The sequence below is a fragment of the Artemia sp. Qi Xiang Cuo genome, chromosome 10 (genome assembly GCF_049724085.1).
Source record: "Artemia sp. Qi Xiang Cuo chromosome 10, ASM4972408v1, whole genome shotgun sequence".
Classification (NCBI taxonomy): domain Eukaryota; kingdom Metazoa; phylum Arthropoda; class Branchiopoda; order Anostraca; family Artemiidae; genus Artemia; species Artemia sp. Qi Xiang Cuo.
In genome coordinates this window covers 58102522-58122541 of record NC_142803.1, presented here as the reverse complement: position 1 = coordinate 58122541, position 20020 = coordinate 58102522, and the positions used below count along the sequence as shown (strand labels likewise).

Below are 20020 nucleotides of genomic sequence, written 5' to 3'. Positions count from 1 at the left end.
TTCTTTTGTACTAAATATTGAAAATAAACATCAAGATTATAGTAAAATTTTGAACTGATGAGCTTTCAGCAATTAATACCATTATACATTAAATATTCAGTTTAATTTATTAGTTCTTTCTAAAGTTGTTCAAGACGAATATAGTTTTACTAAAAAAAAGAGTTTGGACACTGCCCCTTTCCATAACTGTAAATAAAAACCAGAAGCCTACTGCGTCATTGACGCTTAACCGAAAACGAATTATATTACAAAAAATTTTCGATGAAAGTTCTTACAGCATTGAAAATAAAAATTACAGTGAAATAAATTCTTGAACTGACGGATCTTTCAACGATTAATATCGTTATGCATCAAATATTCAATATGATGTTGTTTATACTTTCCAAGACTGTTCAAGACGCATATAGTTTTCAGTAAAGCGCCAATGACGCAGTAGGTTTTAGACTTTTACAGTGAGAAAAGGAGGCGATACCCAAAATCTTGTATGCATTGATTTTTGTTCGTTTCAAGCTTGATTGTACATTCAATTTAAGTTTCAGTCGTTTTAAGATTTATTTATTCATTTAAATTAATATCTACTGTATGTTTGTTTGTATTGATTGTTTATTGAATTTCTGTTCGTTTTAAGTTTCATTTATACTTCAAAAGCAAAATATTTTTTTTCGTTTCAAGCTTGATTTTCCTATTCAATCTAAGCATTACTCGCTTTAAGATCTATTTGTTCATTTATATTGTTACTTGTTGTATGTTTTTTGCTATGATTGATATTTAATTTCTGTTCGTTTTGGGTTTAATTTATTCTTTAATAGTAATTTCTGGTCGTTTTGAGTTTGTATTTCAACAGGTATTTGTATCTGCTGAAAAGTTTAAAATGGCCTTTACTTTTTTTTGAAAAACTTACTTTTCGGAAAGTTTTTTAATTAATTTTTGTTCGTTTTTGATTGCAAAAAGTTTCAAGTTTTTAAAAATTCCTTATTTCAAAATCAAATTTTTTTTTTTAATCAAATGTTCATCAAAGTATCAAAACTGGTATCAAAGTAACAATATAAAAGTGAAAAAATAGGTTTGTGTCAACCTCGGAGTTTTTATTATCTGATGTTTGAACTATTTTTAACAAAATGGCTATATCCAAATTTTTGTTGAATGGGTTTGGGGAGAAAAGGCGTGGGGGGGGGGGGCTAATTGCCCTTCGGTCTTTTGACTCTCTAAAAGTGAACTATAACTTTCTATTTCAATCAAATGAGCCCCATCTGAAGTTTATACAAGCATCCCTTCAATAAGAACCATATACCCCCCTGAGCATAACTTACAAAGCCTGTTCCAGGGCACTGAGGGGTTGTGCCGACCCCGGAGTTTTAAAATCTGATGCTTGAACTATTTTTAACAAAATGGCCACCTAAAATTTTATCGGTTGGGTTTAACCATTCGATAAACCCAAAGGCGTGGAGGGAAGGAGGGGCTAGTTGCCCTCCGATCTTTTTTACTCTGAGAAAATGAACTAGAACTTTTAATTTCCATTCAGATGGGCCTCTCTAAAGTTTATACGAGCATCCCTTTCATAAGAACCATATACGACCACAGGACAAAGCTTACACCGTCTGCCCCCGAGCCCTGGGGGGTTGTGTCGACACCGGAGTTTTTGTTGTCTGACCTTTGAACTATGTTAAAAAAAATGGCTATCTCAAAATTTGTATCGGATGAGTTTGGGGGAAAAAGGCATGGGGGGGGGGGGGTTCTAGTGGCCCTACGATCTCTTTTTACTCTTAAAAATTGAACTAGGACTTCCGATTTCCATTCCCTCCAATCAGGAGGGAATGGGTTAGTTGCCCTCCAATCAGTTTCGACTATTAAAAAGGGCACTTGCCCTTTGAATTTCCAATCCAATGAATCCTTTTCAAGTTTCTACAAAGAAACTTTCTATAAAAAAATTATATGCCCCCAGGCCATAACTTACAACCCTTTCCCTGAGGGCTGTGGGGGGAGTGACCTCCTCAAAAACATAATTTATATCTGCAAACCAACTACATAGAACAAAACGGCTATCTCAAAATACTTTATTTGATGTGTTTGGGGAAATGATGGACGTGGAAGGGGTGTTAGTTGCCTTCCAATCACTATTGACCCTTTAAAAGGGCAGTAGAACTCTCGATTTCCAACCAAATGAGCCCCCATTGAAGTTTATACGACTACCCTTTCCATATGAAGTGCTTCTGGGAAAAAAAATCAATAATAATAAAACATTGGAGTCGTATGGCCTTTACTATAGGCAACGCTACAGCGTTGCATCTGATTAGCAATTGCTACTCAATGCCAGCAACTTGATTTTAATTTAAAGTCACCAGACTTGGTTAAGTTGCAGGTAAAATTTACCTCGGATAATTACCCATAGTTTCTCTACGCGTAAAATTAAGTCGGGAAAGAGAAATCAAGATACATAAAAATAATTTCGTAAAGGAATTCTGGCAAATTCTCCCAGTATAAAATTTCTACTGAAAAGTTCACCACCTGGAAAATAGCGTCCCCATGGAAAAATTATCATTGTGAATAAGCCCCCAAGCAGAAAATCTCCTCCCCGCCCCAAAAATATATGTATACATCCTAATAACAAATACCATATAGGCCTACAAACAATGGGCAAATGTTATACCTTAACGACCTTTCCACAGGGGCTGTGTGGGTCACGTTATCCAAAGGCATATTTATTGGGCCTTTAAACTATGTTGAAGAAAATGACTATCTCAAAATTTTGATCACACGATTTTGGTAAAAACGGGGCGTAGGAGGGGGCCTCATTGCCCTCCGATCTTTTTGGTCACTAAAAACGACACTAGAAATTTCAATTGCCGTTCTAATGAGCCCTCTCCCGGTATTCTAAGACCAATGGGTCCATACGAGAACCCCTGGAAAAAAACAACAAACAAATGAACAGGCATCCATTTCAGGTATTATTTTCTTTCGTAATCTTTTTTCTGGCAAAAAATACAAAATTCCACATTTTTGCAGATAGGAGCCTGAAACCTCTACAATAGGGCTCTCAGATATGCTGAATCTGATGGGCTCAATTTAACTAATATTCTTTGAATTTTAGGGGGCGTTTGCCCTCTTATTCGAAAATCAGGAGAATTTTGTCAGGATTGTAGCCTTTGATGGGGAACACTAAAGTAACCGAAACTTACAAATTTGGAATCAGCATAACAAGCCGATTCTTTTGATATATCTACTGGTGATATATATTTTGCCATTTCTATTGGAACCTTACTCTGCACTAAGGCTCTCCAATGTAATGAATCTGATGGTGCAACTTTGATTAAGATATAATGACTTTTTGGGGGTACTTTCCCCCTTTTTCAAAAATCAGACAAATATTATCAGGCTAGTGACATTTCACTGGTAACAATAATCTTATTGAATATCACAGCCTATATTTAGAATCATCACAAAAAGCTATTTCTCTTACTATATCTATTGGCATCAAAATTCTATTTTTTAGAATTTTGGTTACTATTGAGCCAAGTTGCTCTGTACTTGCAGGTCGTTATAACAAACTGTTTGAAAGACATTCAAGTTTAATAACTGTGAAATGAACTGCAGATTTTTTAGTACATCATATTAAATCCTACACATTGCGGCAGAAAGTTTAAAATAACAATTTGTTAACTTGTGATTTTTTGTAATTTCTAATTACAAATTACAAATTAAAATTAAGATATTAAAAATTTTACCACCATCCATGATAGTATTTGGCTCCAGTTTTAGAGGGTGACAATTAAGTTCATACTTGGTAGATGCATCTGCAGATATATTCAAAATATTATCTTCTTCTATAGGTAATAAAATAAAGTTAGTAATTCCAGGCAGACTTTCATCACCGTTTGGTAGTGTGTCTTCAAGTTCTAAAAAATATTTGAGGTGAGAGTAAGTAAGAAATATCTGAAGAATGATTTATTGATTAGTAAAAAGGTAAGGAAAGAAACCAGATATATTCCAGGATAAAACTTCAGTTACACCCACTAACAAAGAAGCAAATATTTAAAAACAACATAAAGATATCTGTTCTTATTTATTCTCTAATTACCTTTGTACTGAAGAAGCTAACTGTAGCTTTAAATTTCTCTGGTTAAAATTTGACGTCCATATTAGATATGCATAAACTGTCATCCAAAATGCCAAGTGTTTTACAAAATAAAACAGTTTTGCAAGATTGAATTAAAGATTGACAGATTACATTAGATTTTATCATTATTTATTAAACAATTTACTATAGTTAATTATGAGTAAAGTAAAAAGTAACACATGTCATGAGTAAACAACAACAACAAACCAAATGTTTGCAGACAAGTATGCATCAAGCAATGTGCATTTTTTTCTGGTTCTAAATAAGCAAAAATCTCCTTAAATAAGCAAAGCACCGTTGCATAATCAAATATGTCTCTTGTTTTACATAGTTTTACATAGCTTGTTTACTGAGTGAAATAAGGTTCCGAAAGTATTGCAGCACCAATTCTCTTGGAAATTAAGGATCCCTCTAGCTCTGTGGTCTTCATTCTCTTATCCGGGCAAGGATGTTCCCAGAGGGTGATTAGAAATGTTTCCTTTCATAGACAGGCCGTGACAATACATCGTAAACAGGCTTGAAGCATAACTTTTCTATTATTTGGTTATCTAAGAGCTGGAGTAGGGGGTAGTTGATTAGTTTGAGCTGTGTTAGGTGACCTATTTAAGTAGAAAAATTAAAAGGAGAAATTATTCCACTCCTGAAGTTGTAAATTGATCCAGTTTTTTCAGTGGACCAAAAATTATCTTTGAACCTTCCTTAATTTATGTCACAACTTTCTTGGGAGAATCTGACACTATGGAGAATCTGAAACTACTGTAATGGCTGGTTTATCAATTTGAGGGTAATCCTTTATGTAACTAGCCTACATAAAGCAAATAAAAAGTTATGATTACGAAGACTCAAAATAATAGGTAGGTTTTAAAGTTTTGTTTATTCTGTTTTTCCAACATAAGTAGCAGAAACAGGGGGGCAACAGTAATGAGCATCCTAACTTTCAAGCAAAACTGCCACAAATGAACAAGAAATTGGGTCTATCACTTGAAATACCAATACCTTGCTTAACAGTAGTGATACCGACGAAGTTGATTTTCTCCATGTTTCACCAATTAAGTTAAGAACAAAGACAGCTTTCTTAGCTTCTCCAGAAAATTAGAACCAGACTCCAATAACTAACAAATCCAGATATTTGATCTTCAAAAGAAAATAAGAATGACAAAAACCTAGAATACATTGAGAATGAAACATCTGAAAAGTAATTTTGAGATAAAACTTTTATCTGAAATGAAGAGAAGCTTGAAAAAAGGGGCTTTTGGGGACATAAAGACCTCCCCCCTCTACCCCCTATGTTGGTGGCCACAAAAAAACTGCCATTGTTTTACATATAGGTTTTGTCATAAAAAGAACAATAGTGCTGCTTAATTAACGGGTAATAATGCTTCAATGTTTACCTATCCCAGATTGTATGGAGTCATTGTAAAAAGTTTGGAGGGGGCCCATTTGGTTGAAAATTGAATGTTCAAGTGCTCTTATAAACAGTAAAACAAGATTAGAAGGGAACCACTAACACCTCCCTTCCCTATTCTCAGTTGCCTATTGTTTGCAAAAAGATTGGGTCATTCGGAAAGGGCGTCATGTTTAATTATGGGTCTCTTAATAGGTTAAGCAATAACATATCCGTTTTTATCAGGAGGGGGGTTTAAAAAAATACATTAAAAACTCATGATAGATTTGTTTATATTCATTTTTGTTTCTAAGAACTTTCTAAGAATTTTGAGTGGGATGCTGAACTACATCAAAACACACAATGTGTATGCAGGTGTTAAAAAGGGTGTATTAGCATTATCTCATGAAGAGCTAAGGGTATTAAGTTAAAATTATCAGGGATGTGGAGGTATTAAGTTAAAATTATCAGGGATATGGAGTATACCAAAAGATCTTTTACTGGGCACTGCTACAACTACTACCACTGTTTTTACCACTCTTATCATCGCTACAACTGTAATTATAACTATTTGAGACTGCAACTGCAACTACTTGCTATTGCAAGTACTCATGTTAGGGACTATATACACTTCGTGTTGAAAACACATACTTTCCTCTGTAAATACTTGTGACTGCAACTGAATTATCATATAATTATCTGCAACTCCAACTACTTGCAACTAGGACTAACATTACATGTTACTGCTGAAACCTACAACTGTGAATACTTGTAACAGCAACTACTTGCAATTGCAATTACTGGCGAAAGCAAATATTAACAACTGCATTTGCAACTTCATGTGATTCTGACTACTTACAACTACCAAAAGTCACAACTGCAACTACTTGCAACAACAAGTATTTTGCGACTTCAACTACATGCAACCATAACTACTTGAAACAGCAATTGCTGATGACTATGGTAGGCTGATATTCATGGTAGGCTGTTCATAGAAAAAAAAAATTACTTTACTTGTTACATTTATGCACCAAGATGCAATACCACAACACAATATTCTTTTACTTGACAGTTTCTTTGTTACAATCCTTTTGATTGACTTAAAATGCAATTACAGTTTTTTTGCTACATCAAGATAAGTTACTTTGCTAATTAATTATCATTGGCAGCACACAGAGCTGCCTAAGTAAAGAACAATGTGGGCACAATTTTTTTCCAAGCCATTTTGTACAGGAGTTGTTGCCTTCAAAAGGAGCTCATTCAATTGGAAATTAAAGTTCTAGTGCCCTTCTTAAGAGTCAAAAGTGATTGGAGGGCAACCAGCTCCCCCTCCCCCCACACCCATCATTTGCCTAAACACATCCAATCAAAATTTTGAGATATCCATTTTGAAAAGATATTACTTATGATTTTCAATTTTCTTCAGCAGAGTTGAAAGGTCCAGTAATTTTGTCTTTGGGGACAACACCCTCATAGCCCTGAAAGCAAGGGCTACAAGTTATACTAGTTCTATTAGTATATCTAAGTTCTGTTTTCCAACACCAATCTCCTATTCAAAAATAATTTCAAAGGTGGAGTCAGGAATTATGGCTTCTATAGATAAAGTTGATACTCCTCAAGAACTCAGAGCCGAGATCGTAAGAAAACTGAACACCTGCATTATAAGCTTAATTGGTAAAGACATTTCACAAAAAATGACATTAAAATACTCTCAGATTTGAAAAGGGATACATTACTTACTATCACCAGAGCTGATAAGGGAAACACGATTGTAATTATAAAAACACTGAAGACTGTAATAATCAAATCAAACCCATTACTTCGGACACTATTACGTACAAAAAGCTTGATTTTGATCCTACAGATAAATATGTAAAATCAACAAGAAAGAAATTGGAGTCAATAAAAAATAATTTTTATATTACCCCACAGATTTATAACAAATATTATCTTAGGGGTTGTTCGGCACCAAAGATCTATGGTCTACCTAAGATTCATAAGACTAGAGCCCCCTCCGCCCCATTGTGTCAACTTTTCCGTCACCTGTTTCAAAATTAGGAAAATGGTTGTCGGTAGCATTGCGTCCACTTTTGGGAACACAAAAATCATATTTAAAAAAAATTCGACTGATCTTACTAATAAATTGAGAAATTCACGTTGGAGGATAGTTCAATTCTTTGTAGTTTCGATGTTGTTTCCATGTATTCAAATTGTGATTTAAAAAGGTGCGAGGACATTTTAAGAAGTAAATTAGAAAAACATTTTGATTTAATACAAGGTGTGACTTTAGCCACTTTGGAAATTGAAGAAATTATGAAACTAATTATCCTAGTAAATGAATATTATTTTTATTTTGGTGTTAGAGGAGAGTTTTCTAGACAAATTTTTGGGTTACCTATGGGGGCTTCTCTTTCTCCTTTATTGCAAATCTATTCATAGATACCATTGAAACCTACGCTATAAACAGTTTTAGAATCTCCCCTTGCTTATGGGGTAGTTTCATGGATGATGTGGTGTGCGTTTGGAAACATGGATTGGACTCCTTAGACCTATTTTGTAAGCATTTAAATAGATTTGATAATAATATTAAATTTACAGTTGAGTTTGAGGATAATAATAAATTACCTTTTCTGGATATTTTATTAATTAAAAGGGGTCTCCATTTACTTTTCTCGATTTACAGAAAACCAACGCACAATGATAGGTATTTAAATTTTCATTTTTGCCACCCTATGTCGGTGAAAAGGGGGTTGCACACTAGTGGATAGAGCCTTTAGAATTTGTTCCCAGGAATTTCTGGATTCGGAATTGTTATACTTGAGGGATATTTTGTTTTGTAATAGTATTTCAATTAAGTCCATTGACAAAATAATTGAAAATAGACGGGTTAAATATGATAGTAGGGTGTTCGGGGTTTCTTAGTCTTTAGATTTATTTGCATCAAAAACTTTCATTTTATTATCATATATACCTGGTTTGGGAGAGAAACTTTCACGGGTTTTACGTAAATTTGGTATTGATACATGTTTCCAATCGTTGAGGCCAATGGGTAGTTTTTTTAGTTTTGGTAAGGATTTAACTCGGGGAAATTTAGTAAGTGTGGTGTATAAAATTCCGTGTTCTTGTGGGAAGTTCTATATTGGTAGAACTCACCAAAAATTTGTTGAAAGGTTTATTGAACACCGAAACTCAATAGAAAAAACCCTACAATTAAGCAGGCCTCCAGAAACTTTTGTTTCAGCTTTAGCAGAGCATATTTGGTTTCAACCAGATCATTTTGTAAGATTTGATGAAGCCTTGGCTATTTTAAATCATAAGGGTTACACTCAATGGGCAAGGGAAGCCATAGAAATTAAAAAACTTATATTTGCTAACCTTTCAATAAATAGGGACACAGGTAATTTAAATATTGACCCAATTTATGATAACCTTCTAAAGAGTGAATCAACAGTCAATAAGGGAGTTAAGATTTTAAATAATCACCAGGGGACTATTTTACCTGCTAGACCAAAACGATTTGCTTCAGTAATAGCTAACAAAAGGTTTATTTCGCAACAGAATAATTAAAGTAATTTACAGTTTTTTTTATTTTTTCTCAGTTACTCTGGTGTCCTCACTGAAGTAACTCCATAATAGCATCTTTTCCCAACGTGGATCAGTTTGCGCTAATTGTACATTTTTGTTGTTTTTTTTTTTTGATGGTGGTTTTATTGGTTTTTAGTTTTATTATTATTTTTTTTATTCTGTTCTTCTTGTGTTTCTTTCGTGCTGAAGACGCCTTGTTTGGATACAGGCGAAATATCCGCGTTGTTTAGCATTTGTTGTTTTCTCTTCTCTCCACTGGACACAGTCTCGTTTGTTTGTTTCTTTCTTGGAGATTTTTCTCTTTGTTGGTTTTTGTGATCTAGGTCACAATATCACACTCCTTATGATTAAACAATTTTGTGGTACATTAAATACTACATGCTTGAAACGTTTTTTTAGTTTTATTACTTCTACTTTTTGAATAGCGTTTTATACTTTTATACATTAAATGAAGTTAGAAGAAGAACAAAGAAATAAGAATATACATGTCAGATACACCAGGTTCCGCCTACAGGTATTCCCCAAGTATTTCAACACATATTGAATATACCAGGTTCTGCTGATAGGCATTCCCTGAGTATTTTGACACGCATTGAATTGGGTTCCAACTTAAGTCAAAAACAGGTAACTTTTTTTGTCATGTCAAATTTGTAGGTGAAAACGCTCTAATTTCGGAAAACCAGAGTTTTGTAATCTTTCCAGATAAAACTTCAAACTTCTTATCAAACAATTAGATTCATAGATGTTTTTCCTACATACTGAAAACCTTTTCAAACCAAAAGTCTTTAAATTAGGACTTCTGGAGTAGAAAAACTGTTTTTTTTTACAAAAACTGTTGAATCTTCAGTACCTTTACCCTAGTATTATAAACATTAGAGGAGGCTCATTTGGTTGGAAATTGAAAACGCTAGTTCCGTTTTAAGAGTCAATAGTGATAGGAGGGCAACTAGCCCCCCCTAACATCCCCTTTTCCCAAAACACATCTGATTCAAATTGTGAGATAGCAATTTTGTTCTAAATAGTCCAAAGAACTTATAGCAATACCTCCAGGGTTGACAGACTTCATAGAGTCAAGGGGTAAGGGTTGTAAATTATGCCCAGAGGCAAATAAAGTTTTTATGGAATGGGTGGTTGTATTAACTTAAGATGGGGCTCATGTGATTGGAAATCGGAAGTTCTAGTATCCTTATTCAGAGTCAAAAGTGATTAGAGGGCAACCAGCACCCCCACCCACTATTTTCCAAGGCCCATCTAATCAAAATTTTGAAACAGATATTTTGTTCATCATTGTTAAACAATTCAGTAATTATTTTTTGGGGGGATTTCACCCCTCCCCCCCCCACAACCCTCGGGGCAAGGGCTGTAAGTTAGGCAATTTGTCCATTGTTCACACATAATTTATGTTATTGAGAAAGGTAGGCATGTTTCACCTTTACTTTCCAAAACAACAAAAGGCATTCAGGTGATTCTTTCAAAGAGTGCTAAGGGGAATGTTGAGCTATATCAAAACATGAACATCTGAGGAAACATTGAGGGAAAGTTGAAATAAATCAAAACATTTTTTGGAATGGCTTAGCATAATCAAGGTGAAACTTCTAGGGCATCAAGAGCAGGATGCTCAACTGACCAAAGGACAACATGTACCTGCTACTACTGCTATTAAAATTGCTGCTACTATGATACTATTAAGGCTATGAGTATAAAGGTGAAAATTTGACAGAATATTGAGGGAGAATTTAAACTAAATCATAACACACTATGTGCAAGCAGGTTGCCAAAAGGGCAATACTCAAGAATGGATTAGGGTACTAAGTTGGAACTTTCAGAGAATGCTTAAAGGGAAACATCAATTGACCAAAAGGTAATATGTACAAGCTATTACTAAAACTACTACCAATGATACTTTTACTCCTACTACTGCTATCAACAAACTACTCAAACTACAACTTCAATTATAACCACTTGTAATGTTAAGAGTATTAAGATGAAAACAGCATCAACAGGGGGTCAAAATGGTACATCAGCACTATTTTTGAACAACTTACAATATCAAGATGAAACTACCAGAGTATGTCTATCACGAGGGGGATGTTCAACTAACCAAAACACAAAATGTACATGCTACTACAGTTATTAATACTGCTGCTATTACTGTTACTACTACAACTAATACAACACTACTACTGCTAAGACTTCTCCTATTACCACCACTACTACTATGATCCTAGTACTATTAAGGCTAAATATAAAAGGTGGAAATTTCAGAGACTATATTCAAATTTCAGGAAGTATATGAACAGAAAGGTTATCAAAAGGACATATCAGCAAAGTTGTAGCAATGGCTAACTGTATTAAGTTGACACTTCCAAAACTTTATGAGAGGGATGTTCAACTGAGCAAAAGGCAATATGTTAATGCTACTGCTGCTACAAGTAGTAGTGCTATTAGTATTAATGCTACTACTAGTACTACTAATGCAAAAATGTGACTATTATTAGCACTGACAGGAGGGGATATTCAAAGAAGCTGTTCAAGCCATCTGTCAAAACTAAGCATTGACAACAATTTTTTTTCCTGCCATGTAGAAAACCACTGGAATAGTCTCTCAAATAAAACATTCTCAGCACCCTATAGTGAAATGTTCAAGAAGTCATTGGATGTTGAATGGGTATGGTGTTCCTGGAAGTACCAGTGAGAGGCATTTGATGTTTAACCATTCATATCATAAAGTATGGAGCAATTAAGAGATCAAGATGGATCTTGATTTGCTCTGAAGTGCAAATTAACGTAATTATTACAACTATGCCTAGGGGTATGAAAGTGAATATTGAGGGGAAAGCAGAAGTGAATCATAACATGCCATCTGGATGCAGGTTGTCAAAAGGGCATAGCAGCAATATCTTAGGAACAGTTTGGCGTGTGAAGTTGAAACTTTGAGGACTTGTTGTAGGGGATGTCAAACTAGCAAAAGACAATATTTGCATCCTGATGCTACAGCTCATACTACTACTTCTAAGGAATGGTTTATGATATTAAGTAGAAAATTTCAGCATATGTTCAAGGGGATGTTGAAGAAAACAATAGGTGCTATGTGCAAACTAATACTAAAGCTACTACAAGTATTACTAGTATACAAGCTAAGGATATTAAGGCAAAGCTGCTAAGGGTATTTAGGTGAAACTTTTAAGTGAACATTTAGGGGGAAACCAAATTAAACAAAAATACATATATGTTGAGGTTTTCAAAAGGCATATAAGCAATATTATAGGCAGCACAGCTCATCATAGATAGCAGCATCCTTGAAACTTTTAAAGGAGCTGACTTGAATGGAAATTAAAAGTTCTAGTGCCCTTTTTAAGAGTCAAAAGTGATGGCAAAAAGTCAAAAATATGGCAGCCCTCTTTCTAAGCCTATTAATTTTCCTGGTAAATTTGCAGGTGGCACAATAGTTTAGCTAGGATGAAAGCAAAGACATCCTTTGATGCCTTTTTTATGCTCTTTCATAATTCAATAATTGCTTCTTTTGCAAATTGCATCGTGAGTCCTTAAAGGGGCCCTGAAGGTATTATATATGAATTATGAAAGAGCACAAAAAAGCATGAAGGGATGTTTTCACTTTCATCCTAGCTAAATTATATGACCCACTGCAAAGTTACCATGAAATTTAACCACCCCCTAATGTCCAAATATATACCCTGAATTGGAATATACCCTGAATTGTTGACAGCAAAGTTTTGAATTGCAAAATTCTGTGCTATTTTGTCAACAGCATTTGAAAACTTGAAACATTAAGAAAACAGTTTATATTTGAGTTGCCCAATAAATGAGGTTTGAACCGTTATAAATAAGTATTTTTGGAATACATAACTCTTGAACAACTTATTTATAAACTAGTGATATGTTTTTCACAACTTTGCAATAACTTAACTACTGTTGATAACTTCTTTGTGTGGTTAATAAAATGAAATACCCTTTAAGCCCTTTAAGCCCTCAAGGTGTCCCTTTAAGCACTCAAGCTGCAATTTGTGACAAAAGGGATTATTGAATTATGAAAGAATATAAAAAAGGGCATCAAATGAAGTATTCACTTTCATCCTAGCTAAATTATTGTGCCACCTACAAATTTACTGTTTTCCTAGCATATCAAACAAAATTTTGAGATAGCCATTTTATTCAGCAAAGGCCTGCCTTAACTGTCCAGTTTCTATGGTATATCCCCCCTATAGTGATGCAAAACACACACACCCCCCCCATAGTTGAAACTTTCAGGGATGGATCTACATGCTAAGGTATGTCCTGGGAAGGTACTTTGAAGTACCTACCTCCACTCATCCCCCCTCTATATAATGGTAATTACTGCACATTGCTAGTTGTTTTAGCACATATTTCATCCTATATTACTATCATAATTATAAATCACTGCTTACCTTACACAACTTCAGCTTTTAACCTTGTTTATTAAAATATATTCAAAAATCCTATTTCCATTAATTATCATTTAATTTTCTTCCCACGCTGACTTTGGTTATGGTATAATGAAACCGGGTTTGTTGTGATGTCACAACTTTGCTTATCATAACCCCTTAAGGGTAGCATGCAGGTGCCTAACAACTCTGTTGTGATAGACATTTAAACTTTATTAATTAGGGAAAGAATTTGACAAGAGATAGACAAGTAAAAATAACCAAATTGTTTTTAAAGGACAAATTATGTCATCGGAAGATGTTTTTGAAATCCCCCTTCCACCTTCCACTAAAAGATAGAGTGCTAAAAACATCAGAATCAACTTCAGAGGACACGTTATATCACGGGAAGAGGTTTTTGAAATCCCCCTTTGCCCCAAACTCAAAATTTTCCAAAATTCTACTTTAGAAGCTTTCTAAATATTTCTAAAGCGCTAAGACATAGACCACTACAAATATCAGAATCGACTTTCGAAGCAAGTTATTTTATGGGAAGATGTTTTTGAAATCCCCTTTCGACCTAAATTCAAAACTGTCCAAAATTACAGTTTAGAAGATTTTTTAAATATTTGTAAAGTGCTAAGACATAGAGCGTTACAAACACCAGACTCAACTTTACAGGACAAATTATGGTATGGGAAGATGTTCTTGAAATCCCCCCAAACTCAAAATTTTCCAAAATTCTACTTTAGAAGCTTTTTAATTATTTCTAAAGCACTAATAGGCTAGATAGAGCGCTACAAGTATCAGAATCGACTTCAGGGGACAAATTATATTTTGGGAAGATGTTTTTGAAATCCCACTTTGCCCCAAACTCAAAATTTTCCAAAATTTTACTTTAGAAGCTTTTTTAAATATTTGTAAAGCGCTAAGACATAGAGCGCTACAAACATCAGAATCGACTTTAAAGGACAATTTATGTCATGGGAAGATGTTTTTGAAATCCTCCTTCCCCCCAAACTCAAAATTTTCCAAAATTCTACTTAAGAAGCTTTTTTTAATATTTGTAAAGCGCTAAGACATAGAGCGCTACAAACATCAGAATTGACTTTAGAGGACAATTTATGTCATGGGAAGATGTTTTTGAAATCCCCCTTCCCCCCAAACTCAAAATTTTACTTCAGAAGCTTTTTTAAATATTTGTAAAGCGCTAATACATAGAGCGCTACAAACATCAGCATCAACTTTAAATATTTCTAAAGCGCTAAGACATAGAGCGTTACAAACATCAGAATCAACTTTAGAGGACAAATTATGTTATGGGAAGATGTTTTTGAAATCCCCCTTCCCCCCAAACTTAAAATTTTCCAAAATTTTACTTTAGAAGATTTTTTAAATATTTCTAAAGCGCTAAGACATAGAGTGCTACAAACATCAGAATCGACTTTAGATAACAAATTATGTTATGGGAAGATGTTTTTGAAATCCCACTTTGCCCCAAACTCAAAATTTTCCAAAATTCTACTTTAGAAGCTTTTTTAAATATTTCTAAAGAGCTAAGACATATAGCACTACAAATATCAGAATCTACTAAAGAGGACAAATTGTCATGGGAATATGTTTTTGAAATCCCCCTTCCCCCTAAACTCAAAATTTTCCAAACTTTTACGCTAGAAGCTTTTTTAAATACTTCTAAAGCGCTAAGATATAGAGCGTTACAAACATCATAATCTACTTTAGAGGACATATTTTGTTATGGGAAGACGTTTTTGAAACCCCCTTACCAACAAACTCAAAATTTTCCAATATTTTACTTTAGAAGATTTTTTAGATATTTCTAAAGCGCTAAGACATAGAGCGTTACAAACATCAGAATCAACTTTAGAGGACAAAGTATGTAATGGGAAGATGTTCGTGAAATCCCCCTTCCCCAAAACTCAAAATTTTCCAAGATTCTACTTTAGAAGCTTTTTAAATATTTCTAAAGCACTAAGAGGCTAGATAGAGCACTTCAACTATCAGAATTGACTTCAGGGGACAAATTATATTTTGGGAAGATGTTTTTGAAATCCCCCTTTGCCCCAAACTCAAAATTTTCCAAAACTTTAGTAGCTTTTTAAATATTTGTAAAGCACTCAGATATAGAGCACTACAAACATCAGAATCAACTTTAGAGGACAATTATGTAATGGGAAGATATTTTTGAAATCCCCCTTTTCCCCAATTTCAAAATTTTCCAAAATTCTACTTTAGAAGCTTTTTAAATATTTGCAAAGCGCTAAGACACAGAGGGCTACAAACATCAGAATCGACTTTAGAGGACAATTTATGTCATGGGAAGATGTTTTTGAAATCCCCCTTCCCCCCAAACTCAAAATTCTACTTCAGAAGCTTTTTTAAATATTTATAAAGTGCTAAGACATAGAGCACTACGAACATAAGAATCAACTTTAGAGGACAATTCATGTCATGGGAAGATGCTTTTGAAATCCCTCTTTGCCCCAAACTCAAAATTTTCCAAAACTTTACTTTAGAAGCTTTTTTAAATATTCCTAAAGCGCTAAGACATAGAGCGCTACAAATATCAGAATCAACTTTAGAAGACAAATTATGTTATGGGAAGATGTTCTTGAAATCCCCCTTCCCCCAAACTCAACATTTTCCAAAATTCTACTTTAGAAGATTTTTATATATTTATAAAGCACTAATATATAGCGCGCTACAAGTATCAGAATCGACTTCAGAGGACAAATTATGTCATGAGAAGATGTTTATATCCCCCTTCCCCCCAAACTCAAAATTTTCCAATATTTTACTTTAGAAGATTTTTTTAATATTTCTTAAGCGCTAAGACATAGAGCGCTACAAACATCAGAATCAACTTTAGATAACAAATTATGTCATGGGAAGATGTTTTTGAAATCCCCCTTTGCCCCAAACTCAAAATTTTCCAAAATTCTACTTTAGAAGCTTTTTTAAATATTTCTAAAGCGCTAAGACATAGAGTGCTACAAACATCAGAATCGACTTTAGAGGACAATTCATGTCATGGGAAGAAGTTTTTGAAATCCCCTTACCAACAAACTCAAAATTTTCCAATATTTTACTTTAGAAGATTTTTTAAATATTCCTAAAGCGCTTAGACATAGAGCGCTACAAATATCAGAATCAACTTTAGAAGACAAATTATGTTATGGAAAGATGTTCTTCAAATCCCCCTTCCCCCAAACTCAAAATATACCAAAATTCTACTTTAAAAGCTTTTTAAATATTTCTAAAGCACTAATAGATAGGGCGCTACAAATATCAGAATCGACTTCAGAGGTCAAATTGTATTTTGGGAAGATGTTTTTGAAATCCCACTTTGCCCCAAACTCAAAATTTTCAAAAATTTACTTTAGTAGCTTTTTTAAATATTTGTAAAGCGCTAAGACATAGAGCGCTACAAACATCAGAATCGACTTTAGAGGACAATTTATGTCATCGGAAGATGTTTTTGAAATCCTCCTTCCCCCCAAACTCAAAATTTTACAAAATTCTACTTTAGAAGCTTTTTTAAATATTTGTAAAGCGCTAAGACATAGAGGGCTACAAACATCAGAATCGACTTTAGAGGACAATTTATGTCATGGGAAGATGTTTTTGAAATCCCCCTTTTCCCCAAACTCAAAATTTTCCAAAATTCTACTTCAGAAGCTTTTTAAATACTTGTAAAGCGCTAAGACATAGAGCGCTACAAACATCAGAATCGACTTTAGAGGACAATTTATTTCATGGGAAGATGTTTTTGAAATCCCCCTTCCCCCCAAACTCAAAATTCTACTTCAGAAGCTTTTTTAAATATTTGTAAAGTGCTAAGACATAGAGCGCTACAAACATAAGAATCAACTTTAGAGGACAATTCATGTCATGGGAAGATGCTTTTGAAATCCCCCTTTGCCCCAAACTCAAAATTTTCCAAAACTCTACTTTAGAAGCTTTTTTAAATATTCCTAAAGCGCTAAGACATAGAGCGCTACAAATATCAGAATCAACTTTAGAAGACAAATTATGTTATGGAAAGATGTTCTTCAAATCCCTTTCCCCCAAACTCAAAATTTTCCAAAATTCTACTTTAGAAGCTTTTTAAATATTTCTAAAGCACTAATAGATAGAGCGCTACAAGTATCAGAATCGACTTCAGAGGACAAATTATGTCATGTGAAGATGTTTTTATCCCCCTTCCCCCCAAACTCAAAATTTTCCAATATTTTACTTTAGAGAATTTTTTAAATATTTCTAAAGAGCGTTACAAACATCAAAATCAACTTTAGAGGAAAAATTATGTCATGGGAAGATGTATTTGAAATCCCCCTTCCCCCAAACTCAAAATTCTACTTCAGAAGTTTTTTTTTAAATATTTGTAAAGCACTAAGACAAAGAGCGCTACAAACATCAGAATCGACTTTAGAGGACAATTTATGTCATGGGAAGATGTTTTTGAAATCCCCTTACCAACAAACTCAAAATTTTCCAATATTTTACTTTAGAAGATTTTTTAAATATTCCTAAAGCGCTTAGACATAGAGCGCTACAAATATCAGAATCAACTTTAGAAGACAAATTATGTTATGGAAAGATGTTCTTCAAATCCCCCTTCCCCCAAACTCAAAATATACCAAAATTCTAATTCAAAAGCTTTTTTAAATATTTCTAAAGCACTAATAGATAGAGCCCTACAAGTATCAGAATCGACTTCAGAGGACAAATTATATTTTGGGAAGATGTTTTTGAAATCCCCTTTGCCCCAAACTCAAAATTTTCCAAAATTTTACTTTGGTAGCATTTTTATATATTTGTAAAGTGCTAAGACGTAGAGCGCTACAAACATCAGAATCTACTTTAAAGGACAATTTATGTCATCGGAAGTTTTTTTTTAAATCCTCCTTCCCGCCAAACTAAAAATTTTCCAAAATTCTAATTAAGTAGATTTTTTTAATATTTTTAAAGCGATAAGACATAGAGCGCTACAAACATCAGAATCGACTTTAGAGGACAATTTATGTAATGGGAAGATGTTTTTGAAATCCTCCTTCCCCCCAAACTCAAAATTTTCCAAAATTCTACTTCAGAAGGTCTTTTTAAAAATTTGCAAAGCACTAAGATATAGAGCGCCACACACATCTGAATCGACTTTAGAGGACAATTTATGTCATGGGAAGATGTTTTTGAAATCCGTCTTCCCCACAAACTCAAAATATTCCAAAATTCTACTTCAGACGCTTTTTTAAATATTTGTAAAGTGCTAAGACATAGAGCACTACAAACATCAGAATCAACTTTAGAGGACAATTTATGTCATGGGAAGATGTCTTTGAAATCCCCCTTTGACCCAAAATCAAAATTTTCCAAAATTCTACTTTATAAGGTTTTTTAAATATTTCTAAAGCGCTAAGACATAGAGCGCTACAAATATCAGAATCAACTTTAGAAGACAAATTATGTTATGGGAAGATGTTCTTCAAATCCCCCTTCCCCCCAAACTCAAATTTTCCAAAATTCTACTTTAGAAGCTTTTTTAAATATTTCTGAAGCACTAATAGATAGAGCGCTACAAGTATCAGAATCGACTTTAGAGTATAATTTATATTATGGGGAGATGTTTTTGAAATCCCCCTTCCCCCCAAACTTAAATTTTTCCAAAATTTTACTTTAGAAGTTTTTTTAAATATTTCTAAAGCGCTAAGACATAGAGCGCTACAAACATCAGAATCGACTTTAGATAACAAATCATGTTATGACAAAATGTTTTTGAAATCCCCCTTTGCCCCAAACTCAAAATTTTCCAAAATTCTACTTTAGAAGCTTTTTTAAATATTTCTAAAGCGCTAAGACATAGAGCGATAAAAACATCAGAATCGAATTTAGAGCACAATTTATGTCATGGGAAGATGTTTTTGAAATCCCCCTTTGACCTAAACTAAAAATTTTCCAAAATTTTACTTTAAAAGCTTTTTTAAATATTTCTAAAGCGCTAAGACATAGAGCGTTACAAACATCAAAATCAACTTTAGAGGGAAAATTATGTTATGGGAAGATGTTCTTGAAATCCCCCTTCCCCCCAAACTCAAAATTTTCCAAAATTCTACTTAAGAAGCTTTTTAAATATTTGTAAAAAACTAAGACAAAGAGCGCTACAAACATCAGAATCGACTTTAGAGGACAATTTATGTCATGGGAAGATGTTTTTGAAATCCCCCTTCCCCCCAAACTCAAAAATTTCCAAAATTCTACTTAAGAAGCTTTTTTAAATATTTGTAAAGCGCTAAGACATAGAGCGCTACAAACATCAGAATCGACTTTAGAGGACAATTTATGTCATGCGAAGATGTATTTGAAATCCCCTTCCCCCAAACTCAAAATTGTACTCTAGAAGTTTTTTTTAAATATTTGTAAAGCGCTAAGACATAGAGCGCTACAAACATCAGAATCGACTTTAGAGGACAATTTATGTCATGGGAAGATGTTTTTGAAATCCCCCTTTGCCCCAAACTC

The 20020-nt window shown here is 33.8% G+C and overlaps 1 protein-coding gene across 6 annotated transcripts in view; it reads right to left on the bottom strand.

Annotated features, from left to right (window-relative positions):
• The window catches only part of LOC148947943 (uncharacterized), an 85832-nt gene that overhangs the window by 15041 nt on the left and 50771 nt on the right, over positions 1 to 20020 (bottom strand). For 4 of the 6 annotated variants that reach the window (XM_089095587.1, XM_089095586.1, XM_089095585.1 and 1 more), the window contains exons 2-3: positions 5111 to 5277; positions 3723 to 3893 (exon numbers count right to left, since the gene is read on the bottom strand). In XM_089095587.1, the coding sequence (XP_088951713.1) occupies positions 3723 to 3893; positions 5111 to 5153 (214 nt within the window). In that variant the 5' untranslated portion in view covers positions 5154 to 5277. The remainder of the gene's footprint in view (positions 1 to 3722; positions 3894 to 5110; positions 5278 to 20020) is intronic. The other 2 variants (XM_089095589.1, XM_089095588.1) reach the window with 1 other exon arrangement.